The 18,741-nt window shown below is 44.9% G+C and overlaps 1 protein-coding gene across 1 annotated transcript in view; it reads right to left on the reverse strand.

The window, feature by feature from the left end:
- Positions 1-2,066: 2,066 nt before the first annotated feature.
- The window catches only part of CMYA5 (cardiomyopathy associated 5), a 386,731-nt gene continuing 370,056 nt past the window's right edge, over positions 2,067-18,741 (reverse strand). The window contains exon 13 of the mRNA XM_086960732.1: positions 2,067-2,641. Coding sequence (XP_086816858.1) covers positions 2,389-2,641 — 253 coding nt within the window. The 3' untranslated portion in view covers positions 2,067-2,388. The remainder of the gene's footprint in view (positions 2,642-18,741) is intronic.

An 18,741-nucleotide genomic window follows, 5' to 3' on the forward strand; every position in this document is an offset into this window, starting at 1 on the left:
TAGGTTGTTACATAATGAGGAATGTTGACTGAATTAACACATACTTTGAAAATGAAGTAAGACACTTTGTGATATTAGGTTCTTTCAAACAAAAAGAAGAACTTTCTTTTCCAATTTGAGATTAGTAACCATGTTATGTGAAGAGAAGGAAACACCAGGATATCATGTATAATAGAATGACTCCTCTTCTTTTCGCAATCAGTCAATTAAATAGCGGGGTTACCTTTGCCATAAGTCTCTATTCCTTTAGTTTTTTTTGTTATACAAATTAACTGGTCCAAAGTATAGAACCATCCTCCTACCTGGAGTCTATATCCAATGTCTCTGTTAATGACCTCCATAACAGTACTCTTTGGTGACAGCAAAACTATTTGCTAAACTGCTCTTTTGAACCCAAAATCAACAGTAGCCAATCTATCCACCAGAAAACCGAGTGCTCGCGGACTAAGGAGGCAGCTGTCCAAATGTTTAAATCCAAACAACTTTGACTCCGTGTGGGTAAAGCAATGGAGTACTGACATATAGGGTAACACACAGAAGTGTAGATTGGTCAGCACCAACATATAGAAGAATTTTGTAGAAAAGAACCTAAGAGTCACCGTAAACAAAGAAAACAAAGCTTGAGTTGCCCATGGCACAATGGAAACCATTTCTTGTTATTTCTGCAACTCTGATGAAATAAAATCAATAACAGTTAGCATGCTTAAGGGGTTGCCAGGGATTGTAATTATGACCAGTGGACTAAGGGTCTTTAAATGTCTGTCTTCAGAGCCTCTAGCCATCGGAGCAGAGACAGTGAGGTGACGTTTCTGGGCACCACACCTCTCCGGGGCTCTGCTGTATCAAGACCCAATGTAATACACACTGGACACAACTAAGCGCCAACTTGATGTGAAAAAATCATCAACTATACCCACAAATGATTTGCACAATTTGGATAGTCAGTTAGGCAGGGGTGGCCTTACAACCGCAAACAATTCGGATTTTTTGCAGTTGTAACTGTAGTAAATGAGTGCGAAAATGGATTTCTCCACTCTGAAATATATTTTTCATAGGGAGAAAAGTAAGAATAAAAAGTTAAACAGCACCTTAATCCTTAACCTAAACCTGCAGATTGTCTGCAGTGTGAACACTGCTCAGGAGTAGGACTGGGAGCAATGGGCATACACTTAGAAATGTACGATTGTTGTTTAATTCTGAAAGTCTTCCTTGTGATATTGGGTGTGCCAGAAAATGTGTAAAATCTGGGCAAGTAAGTCTATGATGCATCGATGAACTAATTTTTATTTTTGTAAAACGAGTGCTCAGAGAAGCCCCATTTCTCAAGTGGCACTAAGATTTTTCTGCTCTGCACCCGGTGGTGCCATCAGACACAAAATATTCCGATGGGCAGTTAAATGTATTTGCTGCTGTATAGAAGTATTTGTCCTAAGTACTATGGCAATGCTATTACCATTGGATTAATTAATACACTGTTTTTCAGAACTGTCTCTGAAAGCTATAGCTAAAGAAGAACGTTTGGTTTTACCCAACACACAGCTCCATTCACTGGCCCCAACATACAAAAACTGTAAAATTGAATACAAATATAATCTAAGTAATCCCAGTATCCCCACCCAGTCTGGTCTAGTGCATAGCTGAAGACATGGTTTCCGACCTGACCAATAGGAGAACAGGAAAAACACATTTTATTATTCCCAACTTAAATACACCACTGTACATAGTCAAGTATGGAGAATTAATCAAAAATAAATGGCTATATTCTGCAGCGTATATTTAACCTTAGTATACTAATCCCTACGAGACTTCAGTGATTTGACCTGTTGCAAGAATTTAAAATAAATATTTAAAGAGAAAAAGCACCCAGGTCCACCAACAGCAGTCATTTGGATTAATGTGACAGAGCATTAGCAGTAGACTTAGTGCAGTCTACAAGACAATACAATAAATAAAGCTTATTGTGAATGTTATGTAGGTTATTTAATTAGTTAATTAGAGACTTCGATGAACAAAACTGCAAGAAGCATACGCTAGTCAAATTTCAAAACTGCTAGTAAAGTAACCAGTTTGGAAGAATCATTTTTATTTTTAAATCAGAGAACCTTACCTTATGAATCACGGGGAATATTTAATTGAAGTAGCAATTCAATATATTTTCCCCTCTAACCAAATGAATTAATTTCTACAATGGGAGTTGTTCACTTCAAAAAAAATATTACAAAACAAATGCAGCATTGTAACAGATAGAACACAATCTGAGCTTAACTTTCTTTTCTAAGCCCATGAACCTCAAGCATTCCTTTCTCCTGAGGAATGCTGAGTTGAGGTGTCATTGAAACCTTTCTCAGTGAAACATATGCCTTCTGGCAAATAAGACCTGGAAGTTGGTTAGCTGAGTTTTGCAAAGTCTGGAAGTTCAATTCCTGTGTGCAGGTGCATCTCTCCAGCTGCCTCCAGAGCAAAGGCTGGATGGGAGGCCTCTGTGAACCTGTGTCTGATGGTGAAGAGCAACTGCCTCCTCAACACATTGAAGAACAACAGTCTATCAGCGTTGTAGTCAAGAAGAACACCAATCCGGACCGGGTGCTCTGTCAAGTGGATGTCATTGATGGTCTCATTATGAAGGAACCTATAACAGAAACTGAACAAGACAAACCAGAAGAGACAGATTAACTGATATCCACTGAGACAAAATCATAAAGAGCTAGACGCAGATGACACCTGAACTTTAAAAAAAATGAAGCACACACACAAATTCCATGCATGACCATGATCCAATCTCTGGTAGGTCCTTCTGCTAAGGACATTCTAACGTTATTTCTAAGGTTTATAAGCTCTGTAGCAAGCTTACAAGAGTAAAGTCTAAGAAGTCCACCAACAGGAAACTCCTCCCTTGTGTAATGTTTGGCTGCTAACATAAGGCCCAGAGATGATAATCTGTTGCAACTACAGTCTCCTAAAAACAAGGAATTTTAGTTAGTAATGCTCATACAAGGCTGCAGAGTTGATTACATTTGTGACTTGCTTAAGTTAGTAGCCACACTAAACCTTCACTGAAATAGTGGAATACAGACTGATTTCTGTAGGATGCAATCTCTAACTTTTATCATCATATACTGTAGAATGGTTTAGTTAAATAGATGTACTAATCTCCAGACGTCTTTAGATTCAACTTGTGAAATGTTTGATGCTGGCCTTGTAGTCTCCCTGCCCTCAATACATAATTAGGCATCTGAATATCTGCCTCATTCTCAGAATAAATGCATTCAAGATATAACACTTAATGTTGCAGATGATACATTGATGTAAATCATCATGAAAGAAGGGAAGACACTTGTTAAAAAGCAGGAGAGGAGAGGGTGTCACAAAGATGGCAGCATCAGTGGACAAGGCCCTTCCTGGCTCTGTACCAAACCTTCTGGCTGCCACCATAAACTCAGACTTATCCAGGCCATCCAACATGTAATATTGCAGGCCCATCTAGTGGAAGGAGAGCAGACAATGCAGCCCACTCTGAGGAACCATCATTAGGACTAAGAGCCGCAGCCCGACTGCAGCCTGCATATGAGTTGGCAGTGGCTGCTAGATTGTGGTAGGCCGCACGGAGTAAAGCCTCACCCTGGGTGAGCCTGGAGAGATCATTGTGACTCGGTGCCAGATTGCCCTGGGAGCATGGACACTATGGCTTCTTACTTGATGAGGGGGGAGACAGTGGGGCCAGGCGTGAATGTTGTGTGACATTCAGACCTGTTGTCAAGTATCGGGTGTAGCAGGTAGTGTCAAGAGAAAAGAACTGACAGAGTGCTGTCTTAGAGCAGATGATAGTCTGCAGAGGGGGTACCATGCTGATGAACACTGAAGTTACCCCAGAGAGACGCAGCAACAAGGATCCCCGGAAAGGAGCAATGGCCTCTGGAGGGAAATGCATCCTCAGCCCTAAACGTCAAATTCAGGGTATCCAAAAAGAGAACCACTCCTGGATCCATGGACCGGAAGGGAGGCTCTGAGATGTGAGATCTGAAATAGGAGAACTGTGGCAATCAAGGGCTCAATCCATGGTAAGAGTTTAGTACTTTGAATATCAGGGACTGTGGGCCCAGCGTTCTAGCTAGAGATGAATGCATTCTAAAAGGAGTACCCAAAAGAATCCATTGCTGTACTTTGAACCCACAATAAGTGCTCAAGCAATGTGGAAATGGGAGTGCTAAGGGGTGAAGGCAGCAGGAACATGATCACCTATGCACAACATGGCTCTCTTAAGAGCCCCAGATTCTTTAAGCATAAGCTAAGTACATAACTAAAAAATGACCTTGACTGTATGACTTGCAGTTACATCGTACCTGCAGGCCTGTAGAGATCCATCAAGGCATGGACTCCCTGGGATTTAAGGTGCTGGAGGTCAAGGGCAGAGTAGACTCAGTGGTGACCTTCAACTTACAAATGTTGAAGCCAAGCGGGAGGTGGACCTACTAAAGATCTGAAGAACAGGTCTTACATGGAAAACCTGCAGATCAAAGGTCTGGAGGAGGAGCGGAGGGTTCAAACTTGTCCATGGTTGTGGGGTGGCTGTTTTCCTCGCTGTTGGGAAATGGCCATGACGAGGCATGGCTAGATGGAGGCCAGAGAGTCTGCCCCAGATGCAAACAAAACTCCCAGAGACCATGTAACAAATTCACCAAATTTCACTACTACTCTGATGAAGAAGCTGTGCTCTAAGCCAAAAGGCAAAATGGAGATATCCCCTTCCACAATTCCTCCTCCCATATATCCACGACATCTCCCAGTGCACTCTGCCGTGACATTCAACCTTCAGCCCAATCACAGAGAATTAGGTCTAAAAACATCTGCTTTATGTGAATCTAAGCATTCAGGACAACCTATGACAGGGAAGTGTGATGTATCACCTCAAGGACAGAAACTACAGGGGATTGACATGTCAGAGGAGAACACATTTGGCAAAGGACCTGTATTTCAGATACCTGTGTCAAGGCATGAGCTTGACTATTCCCCTACAGTGGAATAACCCTCAGAGAGGGAGCGGAAATCACAATGGTATTAGGAGACCACAAAAGGAACAGCCACTCCTGGAACAGTTGATGGGACTGAAGGTCCTAGGGAGACCGGAATGTTCAGCGGAAATCCAGCTGGTCTGTTATGTTATGTTAGGTTATTTTTGTCTTGTATAGCGCATGGCTACTCAAAGAGTGTCCAGGCGCTTTATTGCAAACCTGTATCACAACATAACAGAAGAAAAAACAGAAAAGCGGGGAGATCCCTAACTAACATTGAAAACTGATATCTACAAAGTAAAAAGCAAGGTTTTAAGGCCCTTTCTGAACTCCAGGAAATTGGAGGTACTACGCAGTGTCACTGGCAGAGTATTCCAAAGTTGCGGAGCCAACAGTCTGAAAGATCGACCTCCTATACGTGCCCTTTTTATGCGAGGGACCACGGCAAGAAACAGAGACCCCGACCTCAGGGACCTTGCAGGATGGTAAAAAGCTGGCCTTTTTTGAAGATATTTTGCTCCTGAAGTATGTAGAACTTTATGGGCCAAGGTCAGGGCCTTGAAGACTATCCGCTTCCGGATAGGTAGCCAATGGAGTGACTGCAGGAGGCCCGAGGTTCTAGCATGGCCGGGTAATCCAAAAATGGCCCGTGCTGCCGAGTTCTGGACCACCTGCAGTCGTTGCAGCAGATACTCCGGTAGGCCGAGATAGAGGATATTCGAGTAATCCATTCTCGAACCGATTATAGCCTGAACCGTTATCTTCCTATGTTCCTCCGGTAGTATAGGAAGAAACTTGCGGAGCATCCGGAGAAGCCCGAAGCAGGTGCCAGTAAGACCAAGAATCTGGGATCGCAGCGTCAGGCCATTATCGATCTTGATCCCCAGGTTCTAGCTAACTGGGAGGAGCCTGCAGGAGGAAACATATTCGCAGGCCACCATTCCTGCCAGTCTGGGTCCGATCTGCAGTCGAAGAAAAGTACCTCCGATTTATCCGAGTTGCACTTGAGGCTGTTAAGCTGGAACCAATTAACAAGCACTGGCGTTGCCAATAGGTCTCGCAGTAGGAAAGTTGGAGCTATTGGTTTTGTAAATGACAAAGCCCTTTATGTTTTTAAAATGAAAAAAAAATAAAAGGCATTGTTATTTGCAATTGTAATGGTTCCAACTTTCCTACTGCGAGACCTATTGGCAACGTGAGTGGTGTTGCATGTGTGAGTGGCGTTGCGTGTGTGAGTGGCGTTGCGTGTGTGATTGGCGTTGCGTGTGTGAGTGGCGTTGCATGTGTGAGTGGCGTTGCGTGTGTGAGTGGCGTTGCGTGTGTGAGTGGCGTTGCGTGTGTGATTGGCGTTGCGTGTGTGAGTGGCGTTGCGTGTGTGAGTGGCGTTGCATGTGTGAGTGGCGTTGCATGTGTGAGTGGCGTTGCATGTGTGAGTGGCGTTGCATGTGTGAGTGGCGTTGCATGTGTGAGTGGCGTTGCGTGGGTGAGTGGTGTTGCGTGGGTGAGTGACGTTGCATGTGTGAGTGGCGTTGCGTGGATGAGTGGCGTTGCGTGGATGAGTGGGGTTGCGTGGATGAGTGGCGTTGCGTGGATGAGTGGGGTTGCGTGGATGAGTGGGGTTGCGTGGATGAGTGGGGTTGCGTGGATGAGTGGGGTTGCTTGGGTGAGTGGCGTTGCGTGGGTGAGTGTGGTGTTGCGTGGGTGATAGTGGGGTTGCGTGGGTGATTTCCCTTTTAATGAATATTTATTTTTTTAATCATGGTGAGCTGGCCACAGACATGTAGCCCCTAAGCACCGACCATACCCTTGTATATAACACCCAGCAATTAAGGTTGTTGCAGGGTTAGAAACAACTCATGCAGCATAAACACAGGCAGGGCAAAACAGTGGTTTCACAGCAGAATCGGCAGTCTGAAAACCGTAGCAAGGCACAGGGTTTGGGGGACGGGCAAGCAATGAAGAGACAGGAAACAAATTAAATGGGGGCGGGGGGCAGGAACGATTGGAAAGCTCACAGAGGAGGAGAGATAAAAGCTGCAAATGCAGTAATAGAGTGATAGATAGCAAATACAACTTTGCTCAGGGTACTTTATCAATAAAATAAATATTCATCTAAAAAAGTTTGATTGCAAAGCGTCCTGTCCAGCTTAATGAGTGCGTGTTGCAAGCTGGTCAATGATGCCACAGAAAGGGCTTAAAAGTTTCCCCTCTTCTAGGTAAGGACATGGATGGCTGCGCACTCTATGCACGGGGAAGGGTGGGTTGAGGGAAACGTTCCATTCGTGCTCGGAGGGTGGGGGAGGGCTCAACACCATTCCGGAAGGTGAGAGCGCTCACTTTGAAGCTCCGTGGGCTCCTGTGGTGACCTCAAACAAAACAAGGAGGGAAAAAATGGTGTGCCTGCAGAAATGTTGTGTGGGGAAAACAAATGTAAGCCTGGGGCCACGAATTACTTCTTAAATCCACTTGGGAACGTAACTGTCAACGGCAAACGGCTATCTGCTCCACAATAGCAAACAAGACAATTATGTAAAAGAAAATTAGTTTTTGCAGCTTAGTGGATATTGGGAACAGGTTTAGACGCTTTAACCAACTGTTCTTAAAATCGAGCTTTATTTTCCGCAGCACTGTAAGCATGAACACTCCAAGCAGACAGCCCACAGATGTGCATCAACAGACACACCAGTCACACCAGTCACTTAAGAAATATGCAGTGCACAACTGAGGCAGATCACAACAAGGTAGAAGAGTATTCTTCACTGTAGGATTTAGCATCTTTATCTCCAGTGAGGTATAAAAGCTGGATGATTAAAAAAAAAAACACTCTTAAATAATAATAATGATGATGCCCAGGCCAACGGGTCTGGCTTGCACTGGAGTCCTGACTAAAATATTTAATGGTATCACAGTGAGATAGCATCGCAGAAGACTTTCACAGCTGATCATGAAAAGCATTGCACAAATGAATGCGAGTATCTTTCTATTATAAGTTATTTTAATGGATCAGCAGAACAACAATTATGATGTACATTATGATTTAGACTTGGTATGTTTTCGCTGGAATATAGACATTTGTCCGGAAAAACAGTAATGCAAATAGATTCATGCATTTCTTAGGGCGTACCTGAGTGCCAGGGCTGTGGCCGGAGGGAAGCCGGATGGGGGCAGGGGAGCCTGGTGGGGGGCGGGAATGCGAGCGAGGGGAGGAGAATGGAGGGGGAGGCAAGACAGAGGCAAGGAGTGTGGCAAATGGCCGGAGGGAAGCCGGATGGGGCAGGAGAGCCTACGAATGGCGCTTTCACTCCTGTACACCAGTGTTGTGCTCTTTGTAAGCATATAAGAGGCCTTGACGTACAGTGATCTATGACTAATGGACTTGGCTTGAAACTGGAATTATTTCTCAGGCGCAGTGTACAGGAGCGGGGTACAGATTTTCATTTTAAGTAGTGAAAATGAGTGGTAATCGGTGCCGTTCACCGAAGAAAAAAGTAAAGTTTACAGGTTTTATTTTCCATGGCGGGAGAGCCTGGGGCGGGAATGCGAGCGAGGGGAGGCAGGCAGATTACGAGGGAAGCCGGATGGGGGCGGGAGAGCCTGGTGGGGGGGCGTGAATGCGCGAGGGGAGGCAGGCGGATTGGGAGGGAAGCCTGATGGGGGCGGGAGAGCCTGGTGGGTGGGCGTGAATGCGAGAGAGGGGAGGTGCTGGTGTGGGAGGGGGGAGTTGCTGGTGTGGGAGGAGTGCTGCTAGGGGAGGAGAAGCCTGATGGCGTGAATGCGAGAGAGGGGAGTTGCTGGTGTGGGAGGGGGGAGTTGCTGGTGTGGGAGGAGTGCTGCTAGGGGAGGACTGGGCTGGGCTTGCATGCGATGCGCGTGCATGTACACGGGAACTGCATGAAAACCGCGGGGCTGAAAGCCCTTTGGTTTCAGGATGTTTTCGCCACTTGAATTCTCGCTCCGCTCGATGCGCTTGCGCACATCGATAGGTCGCGAGACCTAAAAACAGCCCCAAGGCAACCCCGGATACTCTCTCCATCAAAATCCGCTTCTTTCCCGCAAGTAAAGAGGAGCTGGGTGTCGTCGGCATAGGAAACGATCTGGGCCCCGAAAGACTCCGCCAGTGCCGCCAGAGCGGTCATAAAGATGTTAAAAAGAGTCGGGCTCAACACTGAGCCCTGAGGGACTCCGACACCCAGTGACGGCATCTCGGCGGGGATAGAGGAGGCCCAGACCGTTTGTCGACGGCCGGCCAAGAATGATCGAAACCAGCTGAACACCGTCCCCCTCAGGCCGATCTCATAAAGTCTGGCGAGGAGACCCTCGTGGGGGACGGTGTCAAAGGCCGCCGACAGATCGAGCATCACAAGCATCGCTTTGCCTCCTGAATCCAGCACCTCCTTAATTGCCTCCGAAACTTCCAGGAGCGCTGTTTCGGTGCTTAGGTTGGTGCGGAAGCCGGATTGAGTGGAGTGCAGTAGATCATGGGATTCCAAATAATCAGAGAGCACCTTGTGCGCGTGCTTCTCAAGGATCTTGGCAAAAGCGGGCAGAAGCGAAATAGGCCTGCAATTAGCCAACACCTCCGAGTCCAGGCCGGGCTTTTTAAGCAGAGGGATGATAATCGCCTGCTTCCAGGCCTGAGGGACCACACCTTCACTGAGAAAGCGGTTCAGAATAGGATTCACAATGGGATTAATGACGTCAGCCATTTTAGCCAAAAATTTGGCAGGGCATGCATCAAGAGGTGATCCTGATTTAAGGCAGGCCATCAGGTCCAAGGATGAGGAAGCTGAAAGTGGTGGAAAGTCTGCCAGAACCGGGTCTGCACTAGCTGTTAAAACAGAGACACCCTCTGAATAATAAGAGACTTCAGGCCCCTTCAAGGGAAAAGAGTCCTGAATCAACTTGATCTTGGAGGTGAAGAAATTGGCAAGGGCACTCACCCATGCCTCCGTGGGGGGTACCTGAGTCGAAGGAGCACGAGGGGCCATAAATTCCCTCACAATGGCAAATACCTCCTTACATGAATTGGAGGCAGTCTCAATTCTCCTTGAAAAATAGCCTCTTTTCTCAGAGAGAATGTCGCGATGGTATGCTTTGACAGAGGCTCTGTAGGCAAGTTTTGCAGCGGGATCATATTGCGAATGCCACGCTCTCTCTGCCACCTTGCACGGCTGTCGTGAGGCCACCAGTGCTTCGGTAAACTAGGGAGCGGACGCCCGTTTTACAGTATTGCGAGGAGGCCTCACCGGGGCAAGATCATCTAGCCTCTCCGTGAGCCACAATTGCAACAACTCTGAATCCCTTTCTAGGTCCCCTGTCAAGAGGCAAGGGTGAGCCAGACAGGCCTGGGCCAGCAGTTCTGGAGTCACCCGATGGAAAGCCCTCGATCCTTGGCAAAACTGCCGGGGAGGAGCAGTAGATGGTTTTCTTGCCTCCGACACATAGTACTTGACCAGCCTGTGATCCGACCATAGCACCTGTAAAGGTACTGACATCTCTATAGAAGTCGTCGAGAAGACTAGATCCAGGATATGGCCCTTTTCATGCGTCGGTCCACAATGATATGGAGAAAGGCCGAGAGGAGCCGTCACATCCATCATTTTGATCGTGTCTGCATCCGTTTCATCATCCATATGGATATTGAAGTCGCCTGCCAATATACAGTGCTCAGATCTGAGCACCAGTGTCGAAACTATCGACTGGAGCTCTTCAAAAAAGGTGCCTGTCGGCCCCGGGGGCCTATAGACAAGAAGTCCTTTAAAAGATTGGTGCAGCGATAATACTATGGAGAAAGTGAGGGATTCGCATCCCGTGATGGCATCCATAGGAACAGTGGTACAGGTGGCTCATTTGTTTACCACAAGTGCCACACCCCCCCTCGCCCTTTCAGTCTATCTTGCCTAAAGATATTATAATCAGGGGGGATAGCTGCCGCAATTTCGGGGTTAGAAAGCTCCCCTAGCCACGTCTCAGTCAACATCAGGCACTGAGGTTTTTCTGTTACCAGAAGATCATAAATATCCAAAGCATGCCGGCTGAGAGATCTGGTATTTAAAAGCAAACAGAGATGCTTGATGCTATCTACCTCCCTATCTAACACGGGAGCCCAATTTTTCTGTGGCAACCAACCACAGTCGGGGCACCGACTCTTACCCTTATAGCGGGCCGGAAATACCTTACGGCAGGAGCCCCGCATCTTTTGTAAAGACCAGAGCTCCTGCGCCGAATATTGGAGCATGATGGTAAAGAAGAATAAGGAGGCCGCCAGAGGCCAGTCCAGCCCGTCGCCCTAGTCGCCTCCGGGACGCTGACGGGCGCAGAACCTGCTGCATAACCTGCTGTGCTGGCATTGACGTGAGGGAAAAAGACACAGACACGGACATGTTAGGATAAAGCTCTACCATGTGGAAGCTAGAGATGAGAGATGTTGTCCCCGAGGTGGGGTTTTTATGTTTTTAAAGAGTCTGGAGAGTAGGGTAACAAGATGGTAATGCTTGAGTGGGTGGGGCACTACCATATGGCTGGTTGCTCCTGCAGACATACAGGAATGGGACGGAGGGCATTTCCACTCCTTCAAAGTTTGTTGTGCTGGAAATTTCAAATTTTTATACAGTTTCGGTTACTAGCTGGGTACAGACCTATGTTGGAGGGGTGCCCATAGGCATTCTAGTTCAAAGGGGAGGACTTGGGGAACAAAAGAAAGACTGAGGTGGGATATTGCTTTTCTGATGCAATATTTGAGGTGGGGCACACTGATGAATCCTTACGTCTAAGAAATGGTTGGAAGAATGACATTCTAGACTGACCAATGGTAAAACATTTTTACTTGAATGTTAAGGGCTCGAATGCACCAGTGAGGACAGGGAGGTTCGAGATCTTTACCAGCATCCAAACCCAATAACATATGTTTACAATAAATGTACTTGAGAGGGGTGATGAAGGACAGATGAAAAACAAGGCTCCCCTGGGGCAGTTTACACACCAAACACAATAGGGTAACTATTTTTTCAAAGGGCTCAAAATCAGATAAGGAAGGTAGATTCCTGATAATATGGGGCGATGGGCTGAGCCCCTGTGACCATAGCAAGAATATACACTTCGAATGTGGCACAGAAGTTTCTGCATAACTTTTTTACTTTCTGACACTGCAGGCGCAGACATTGTTCTAAGAGAGGATTTCAAGTTACTATGGGATAGATCTAATGACAGGAAGGACTTTACAGGAGCTTTCTGAAAGGAACTCAAGGGCACCCTTCAGACGTTAATGGCCATGTCCATGGAATCTAGCCTTGCATAGAATATATACTGATGAGTAGCACTCTTTACCCTCTAGCTGAAGAGGTGGCGATCAGAGTGATGGCAACATCTGACTATACCCTCACATCACTAATCCTGACCATGGGCATGGCCATGCCCCAGTCTTGGTTATGGAGATTACATCTGATAATGCTGAGTCACCAAGGCCTTAGGGAAGGAATTGGGAAATAGATTAACGGACACCCTACCCTATGTGAGAGTTTGGATAATACTCCATTGGGGATCTAGGATGTTCTAACATCAGTGGTACGAGGAAAATGCATTGCCTATATTGTACATCTCCTCAGAGTTCAACTTAGGGAGTCTCAGCACCTGGCAGCAGACATGAAGGAACTGAAGGTGTACAGAGAGAAACCCTTATGAGTACTTTTGTCCAGACTTACATTTACCAGTGGTCTGCTGAAATTCTCCTTATATTATTATGAGATCCTTCTGCACGTGTCATGGTTGTGCAAGCAAGATATTTCAGTCAGTTAAGTTTTAAAAAGGAAACATGGTTGCTCAAGGAGCACATATCTACTGCATGGTATCTGACTGGTAGGTAATAGGAGAAAGAGTTCACATATTGGATGTGGACTGTTACTTAGTCCCACACCACCTTGTTATGGGTACTCACAAAGATATAACAGTTAACTAGTCATATTTGATATCTTGACTTGGGCAAGAATGCCAAATTGTTAGATAAATGTGCATGATCCTTAACTTAAAAGGTCTCTTTAATTGATTTGCAGAGGTGAACATACTGAGACCTTCCATGAAGGACGCCACAGTTTCGGTTATTCTTAAGGCCAGTTACGACACTCGCCTCTTTGCCTAATTACCCCTACTCAAAATTGACATTCAGCTATTTACTAAAATGCTAAGTTTATAGAATGGGGATAATCCTTCTAGACACGATCCATCTGGCCAAAGTGGTGTCATTGTACATACTTAGAATAGGAGCCCTGGTGTCAATATGTATTGTGTTCAAGGATGAACTAACTGCCCTACTAAACAACTTTGCTTTATGAGTCTTTACCCTCCGCTTCTGAGTTTATACAATGTTCTCTTTATTCATGAAGTTGAAAAACATTCTTTTTTCTCTCATTAATCAGATTTAGGGCCCGATTTAATTCTTGGCGGGTGGCTCATTTATCCACCAAGGTGACAGAGGCGCCGCCAAATTTAGAAATGTCCGCTGGCCCAGCAGACAGTTCTACCACTGGCAGAAAGCGCCGCCACGAAGGTTCCTATCAGCGCATTGTAAGTTTGACGGACAGCTTCGTTATCATGTAGGACAGAAAACTTTTACTTTAATTTCATTTTTTTTAAATCCCAAAGCAGGATTTTATTTTTCAAAATAAAAAAACAATGTCCTCAACCCATGGGAACTTTGTCTCATGGTGAGGGGGCACTGAACACTTTTCAATGGCACTTACTGCCAGGTTTTTCCTGGTGGTGATGGGCGTTGAAAATCCGCTGTATGTCCACCCATATAAATTAGGTGAGCGGGCATTCAGCCAAACCCACGAGAGCCCTTACTCAATCGGAGGGGTTTGACCATGGTGGAGATAAACTAGATTCCACCATCGCCAAACCCATGGACCAGTGAACTATAATGTTGGCAGTGAAGGAATTCCATCACCGTTGCGACGGAGTTCCCTATCCACCAACATTTAATCAAGCCCTTAAACACCAGCAAAATAATTTGTGGATGAATTGGAGTTCTGCATGCTTACTATTTAACATGTTCATGGTGCTTCTTCAGTATGTGGCTTACAACATAAGGTTAGACCATTTTAAAATCACTTTTAAATATACTCCCTTAATACTTAACAAATACAAGCTGCCTCTTCCTTACTTGAGTTAGAACATAGGGTAGGAGTATTTTTGTCATCCATATACTCCCTTACTATTCAATAAGCTCAAGATGCTTTTTCCGTGCGAGGCTTATGCAGTGAGATTATTTTATATCACCTATAATTATACTCTCTCAATATTTACCAAGTTCATTAAACAATGGTTGTCCAATTTTGCTAAAAGTGTTCCAACCTGCTAAACTGCTGTAAGGAAATGTTTTACACTTGCTCACTGCTTTGTTATATATGTTATTCTATGTTACATGTTATGGTGTAGCTGATATACAGAGACGACCTATGCACATTGTTCAGAGAACAATGTGTGGAGGTCTGCGTTCTGTCCACACTCTTGTTTGGATTAGAGTGCAGAAGGATAACGAAGCGTGAAATCACCAAACTGTCAGCCTTCAATACCAGTAACCTGAGAAGAATCTTGCGCACTTTGAGGCTGCAAACCATCTCCAACCAGGAACTACTCACCAGATGCAAGCAAGAGTAGGACACCATCATTATGAGAAAACGATGGAGATGGATAGGACACACCATCATAAGAGACCAATACTCCATCACAAGAACAGATCTCCACTGGACCCCAGAAGGCAAATGGAAGAGAGGAAGGCTAAAGAACACCTGGGAGTGACTGGAACAACAATTAAGACCCTGAACCACACCTGGGGCACCGTTCATAAACTTGCCCAAGACAGACCGAAGTGGAGGTCCTTCATTGCTGCCCTATATGTTAGTCAGCATGAGGGACACTAAGTAAAGTTACATGTTATGTTAAAAATGTTTTATAGAACATGTCTTTCACGTATAAAGGTATTGCATTGTTACTGAATACAGTGCAAGAGTAGATCATCAGCAGAATTATAATTTAAAAAGCCAGGTTTTAAAGCTGCTCTGAACCTCAGAAGGTGTTCCTCTGTTCCAATCCATGAGTACATTAACTAGAAAGGCAGTTTCATAGTTTGGCAGCTTACTCTCGAAGGGCTTTGGCCCAGTGCACACGAGGAACTTGCAAAATGGATAGCACATAGAATATATGTTGGCAATATTGAACAAATCTAAACAATTTGTTCCGTATGACAATAGGGCCTATGGAGCGGGAAGGTCCATAAACAATGCACGGTAATTTGAAGTACATTTTTTTCAACATGGAGCCAACTGAACTGTGTCAAAACAAGCAACATATAGCTGAATATTTTCATATTTAGTGAAATACAGCAGCAGAATTCTGAATCGGCCATCTGTAAGTTAAAGCTTGCATTGGCAGGCCTAAATATGTTTAATTGCCATTATATGGTTGCTTGTTCTCCCATTTGGAGAGGACATGGCCTTGCAGTTTAGACTTGACTGTTCCTATTGAAAAAGGACAAAGGCTGATTTGCATACGAATAGTCACTGTCTGAAGTGGCATATTGAGCAAAAAAGAGGAAAGAATGAAATGCGACCTACAATAAAAATACCAAGAATTTTCCAAACATTCCAGTTATAACGTTTTGGTTTTTCAGTACCGTAATTGAGCCTACATAAAATGAAGGCATCTACAACTGTGATATATTGATTAAAAAATAAATAAAGGCATTAATCCAGTCGAAATAATTCATGTTTTCGCACAGTCTAGGATTTATCCTGCTCGATTTATGAGCGTTTATGATTAACCACCAGTGAATGGCTCATAGTTTAGCAGTAATGCCAACAGAAGCCGAGGGGGCATTACATTTTAGGTTGAGAATTAACTCTTGTTCATCAGCATACAAAAATAACTTGGCACCAAAAGAATAGAGTGATATGGGCAGCAGCACCAGACAGAAATGAAGCAAAATAGGTCATATAGTCGTACCTTATGGGACACTCATGCTAGCTGTAGTAGGATACGATTAAAAAAAACATGTGACCCACAACCATGCAGCTTCTCTTTAGTCGCCTTACACAACATCTGGATCAGGACTGAAAGGATGACAAGGCAGAAGGCAGCTGAAGAGTCCAATGGCATCAGCAGCTTATCACTCTTGGCATGTTCAATGGCACCAGTTGCTTATTTCTGGGCAAGGTAGACATTGCTAAGGCTCAAAGTGTTATTTCCTTCTGTGAATCAATGGAGCTCAACAGCAGCGACTTGTACCAGTCTTTGAGCCCTCTGGCCAGTTCGGGCGGTGTCTTGCCGAGTTGAGTAATTGTTTGGTTTTTTTTTAACATTAGTGAATCTACTGCAGACTTGAATTTAGAGTCTAATGAGCATACCTCTAACAAACCATTCATTAGATGGTGTAAAATGAGTTATGCAAGCCATTATGGAACAAGAGGCCATGCTAGAAGTCAGTAGCAATCAAAAACTAGTGCAAGGTATGAACTACATTTTTATAAAAGGCGGCTGCTTTTTTACCCTGAGGGAAGCAGAAAGACAACTCCAACATAGGTTAGGAGTGGGAATGTGTTATGCTTCAATAGGTGCACGAGGAGTGCCAACTTAATGCAAAAAAATGGAGTGCAACTGTTTGGGACACAAGAGTTGTAATAGTTCTGAACAATTATCTGCTATTTTAGGACATGAGGTTTTTTTCGGAAAACTAATTTTGGGTTTTTTTTTGTCAGAGAGGCACCAACAGAGTGCTCTATGTTCTCATCTGAGCATAGCTCAACTTTTTCCAGGCAAATCTCAAACTTTTGTTCATTGCACTATTTGGAAGCCTTTCAGGGGGGAAATGGAACCATCTAAAACTATTAAATGAGCATTAATAAAAGCACAAAGATGGGTAGTAGGTTGTTCACATGAAAGATATTCCCAATTCCAAATCAATTGCTGTTCAAGAGCCTTTCCTTGAGCGCCACACCTATTGAGGAACTGGCATCGATTTTCGACTATATAGTGTCTATAATCGATATTTTAGAATTAGCATGATGTATCTAAATGTTTTAACATATGCACGCAAACATTAGCATAACTCCATCTATCATGTTTTAGAACTCTAGCTTACACCACTCTCTGCATTTTACACTTCCTTGGCCTGACCGACGCCATTTTGTGGCCTCACTCGAAGCCCTGCATTAACAGACCCCATTCATTCCCTTTTGATTAAAGCGTTCTCCTAAGAAATGACCCAACTGTTGCAGAATTGCTGTTTCAGCTCGTTAGGCCTGTCAAGGTTGTAGGTATCAGGAGAAGGCCCAATAAGCACATTCCAGGAGGGGTGCGGGGCGGGCTGTCCGGAGGCTGGCAGAAGGGAGTCTCCCGTTCGACCTTGCTAATCTAGGATGAGCTAAACCAAGAGCGCTTTGTCTGCCATATATGGCCTTTCCTTTACGCACCAACCTGTACCAACTTGTATTTTTCCATCTTGGGCAATGATTCTGCAAATGCAACTGTATATATGTGATGTTCTGATAATGTGCCAGCAGTCTTCTTGGCGAACCTCGTGGGGTTAGGTCGCAAGGAGCTCCTCTGGCAGAGTTTGTTTGTCTAATAAATGCTTGGACCTTCTACACTGCCGACTGACTAATTATTGGTAATGGGAATGGGATTGGTTGTGAATATAACTATAATTGGGAGGTGGTAAATAATTTTCGGTACTTCATTTGGCGACTCCGCCGGGACTCCGCGTTGGGGTCGTCCCTCTGTATTTCAGAAAATAATCGGGACATTGAAAGGGGTGCTCCAGATCGGGGGGGAGGGGATTGCAGAATAAACCAACGAAAATTTGGGGTTTTGCTTTACCCTCCCGATTGCGAGGACCTCAGCTGCTAGTGGCCCCACGCCGGAGTCCTTCGGGTGTGACCCGAGAACCAGTCACGTCGACTTCAGCAAGAGTTGGCAGTGGAAAACGTGCAATCAGACCTGTGTGCACCAGGTGAGTGTTTTGTCCTATTTTGTGTTCGATTCCGGATTTGGTACTTGGCATTTGGTGACCTGTGGTCACGGAGATACTCTGAATATAGGGTCTGACGGGGCAACGTTGAAATTGCACGTGCAGGCGCCTCTGGTTTGATTTGTGTGGAAAACTGGAGATAGTGACTATACGCCTTCCGTGAGAACTGCGGTTCTCACTCGGCCGGACTGTTCTCGGGAATGCCGACAGTTGAGATTGGGTAGCGCTCGGACAGATCTGGAGCGGCGCTTGAAAAAGCGGGCTTAGCCAGCATAGTCCGGGAGGTGAACCATGAATGCCGTTGGATGGCCGTAGGGTGGTCTGTGGTTTAGAAACCTGTGTAGACTGTCTCCAGGCAGTTTAAGGATAAGACTGTTATCGGAAGATGTTCTTTGCAGCCTTGGATATTTGAAAGAGTTCTCCATAGGTGAGAGTCGACGGGCTCCACCTTTTTGCAACATTGGCATTGTTGTTTCTTGTATTATCTGTTTTGAGGTATACGAAAAACTCAGTGTTGTTGTTTTATGTCAAGTTGAAGGGTTATTTTGTAAAACAAGTATGACTGTGAATGGATACATTGCCATGTGAATGAGAGAACTGTAATTAATACTACTTGATTCTGTATTCTGTGAATAATATTCGATTCCTTTTCAGCTCACGTACAATAGAGAAGGAAAATGCTGTGCTTTAGTAAATTATGCTTTGGCTGTA

This window comes from Lissotriton vulgaris, chromosome 3_1 (genome assembly GCF_964263255.1).
Source record: "Lissotriton vulgaris chromosome 3_1, aLisVul1.2, whole genome shotgun sequence".
In the NCBI taxonomy this organism is placed as follows: domain Eukaryota; kingdom Metazoa; phylum Chordata; class Amphibia; order Caudata; family Salamandridae; genus Lissotriton; species Lissotriton vulgaris.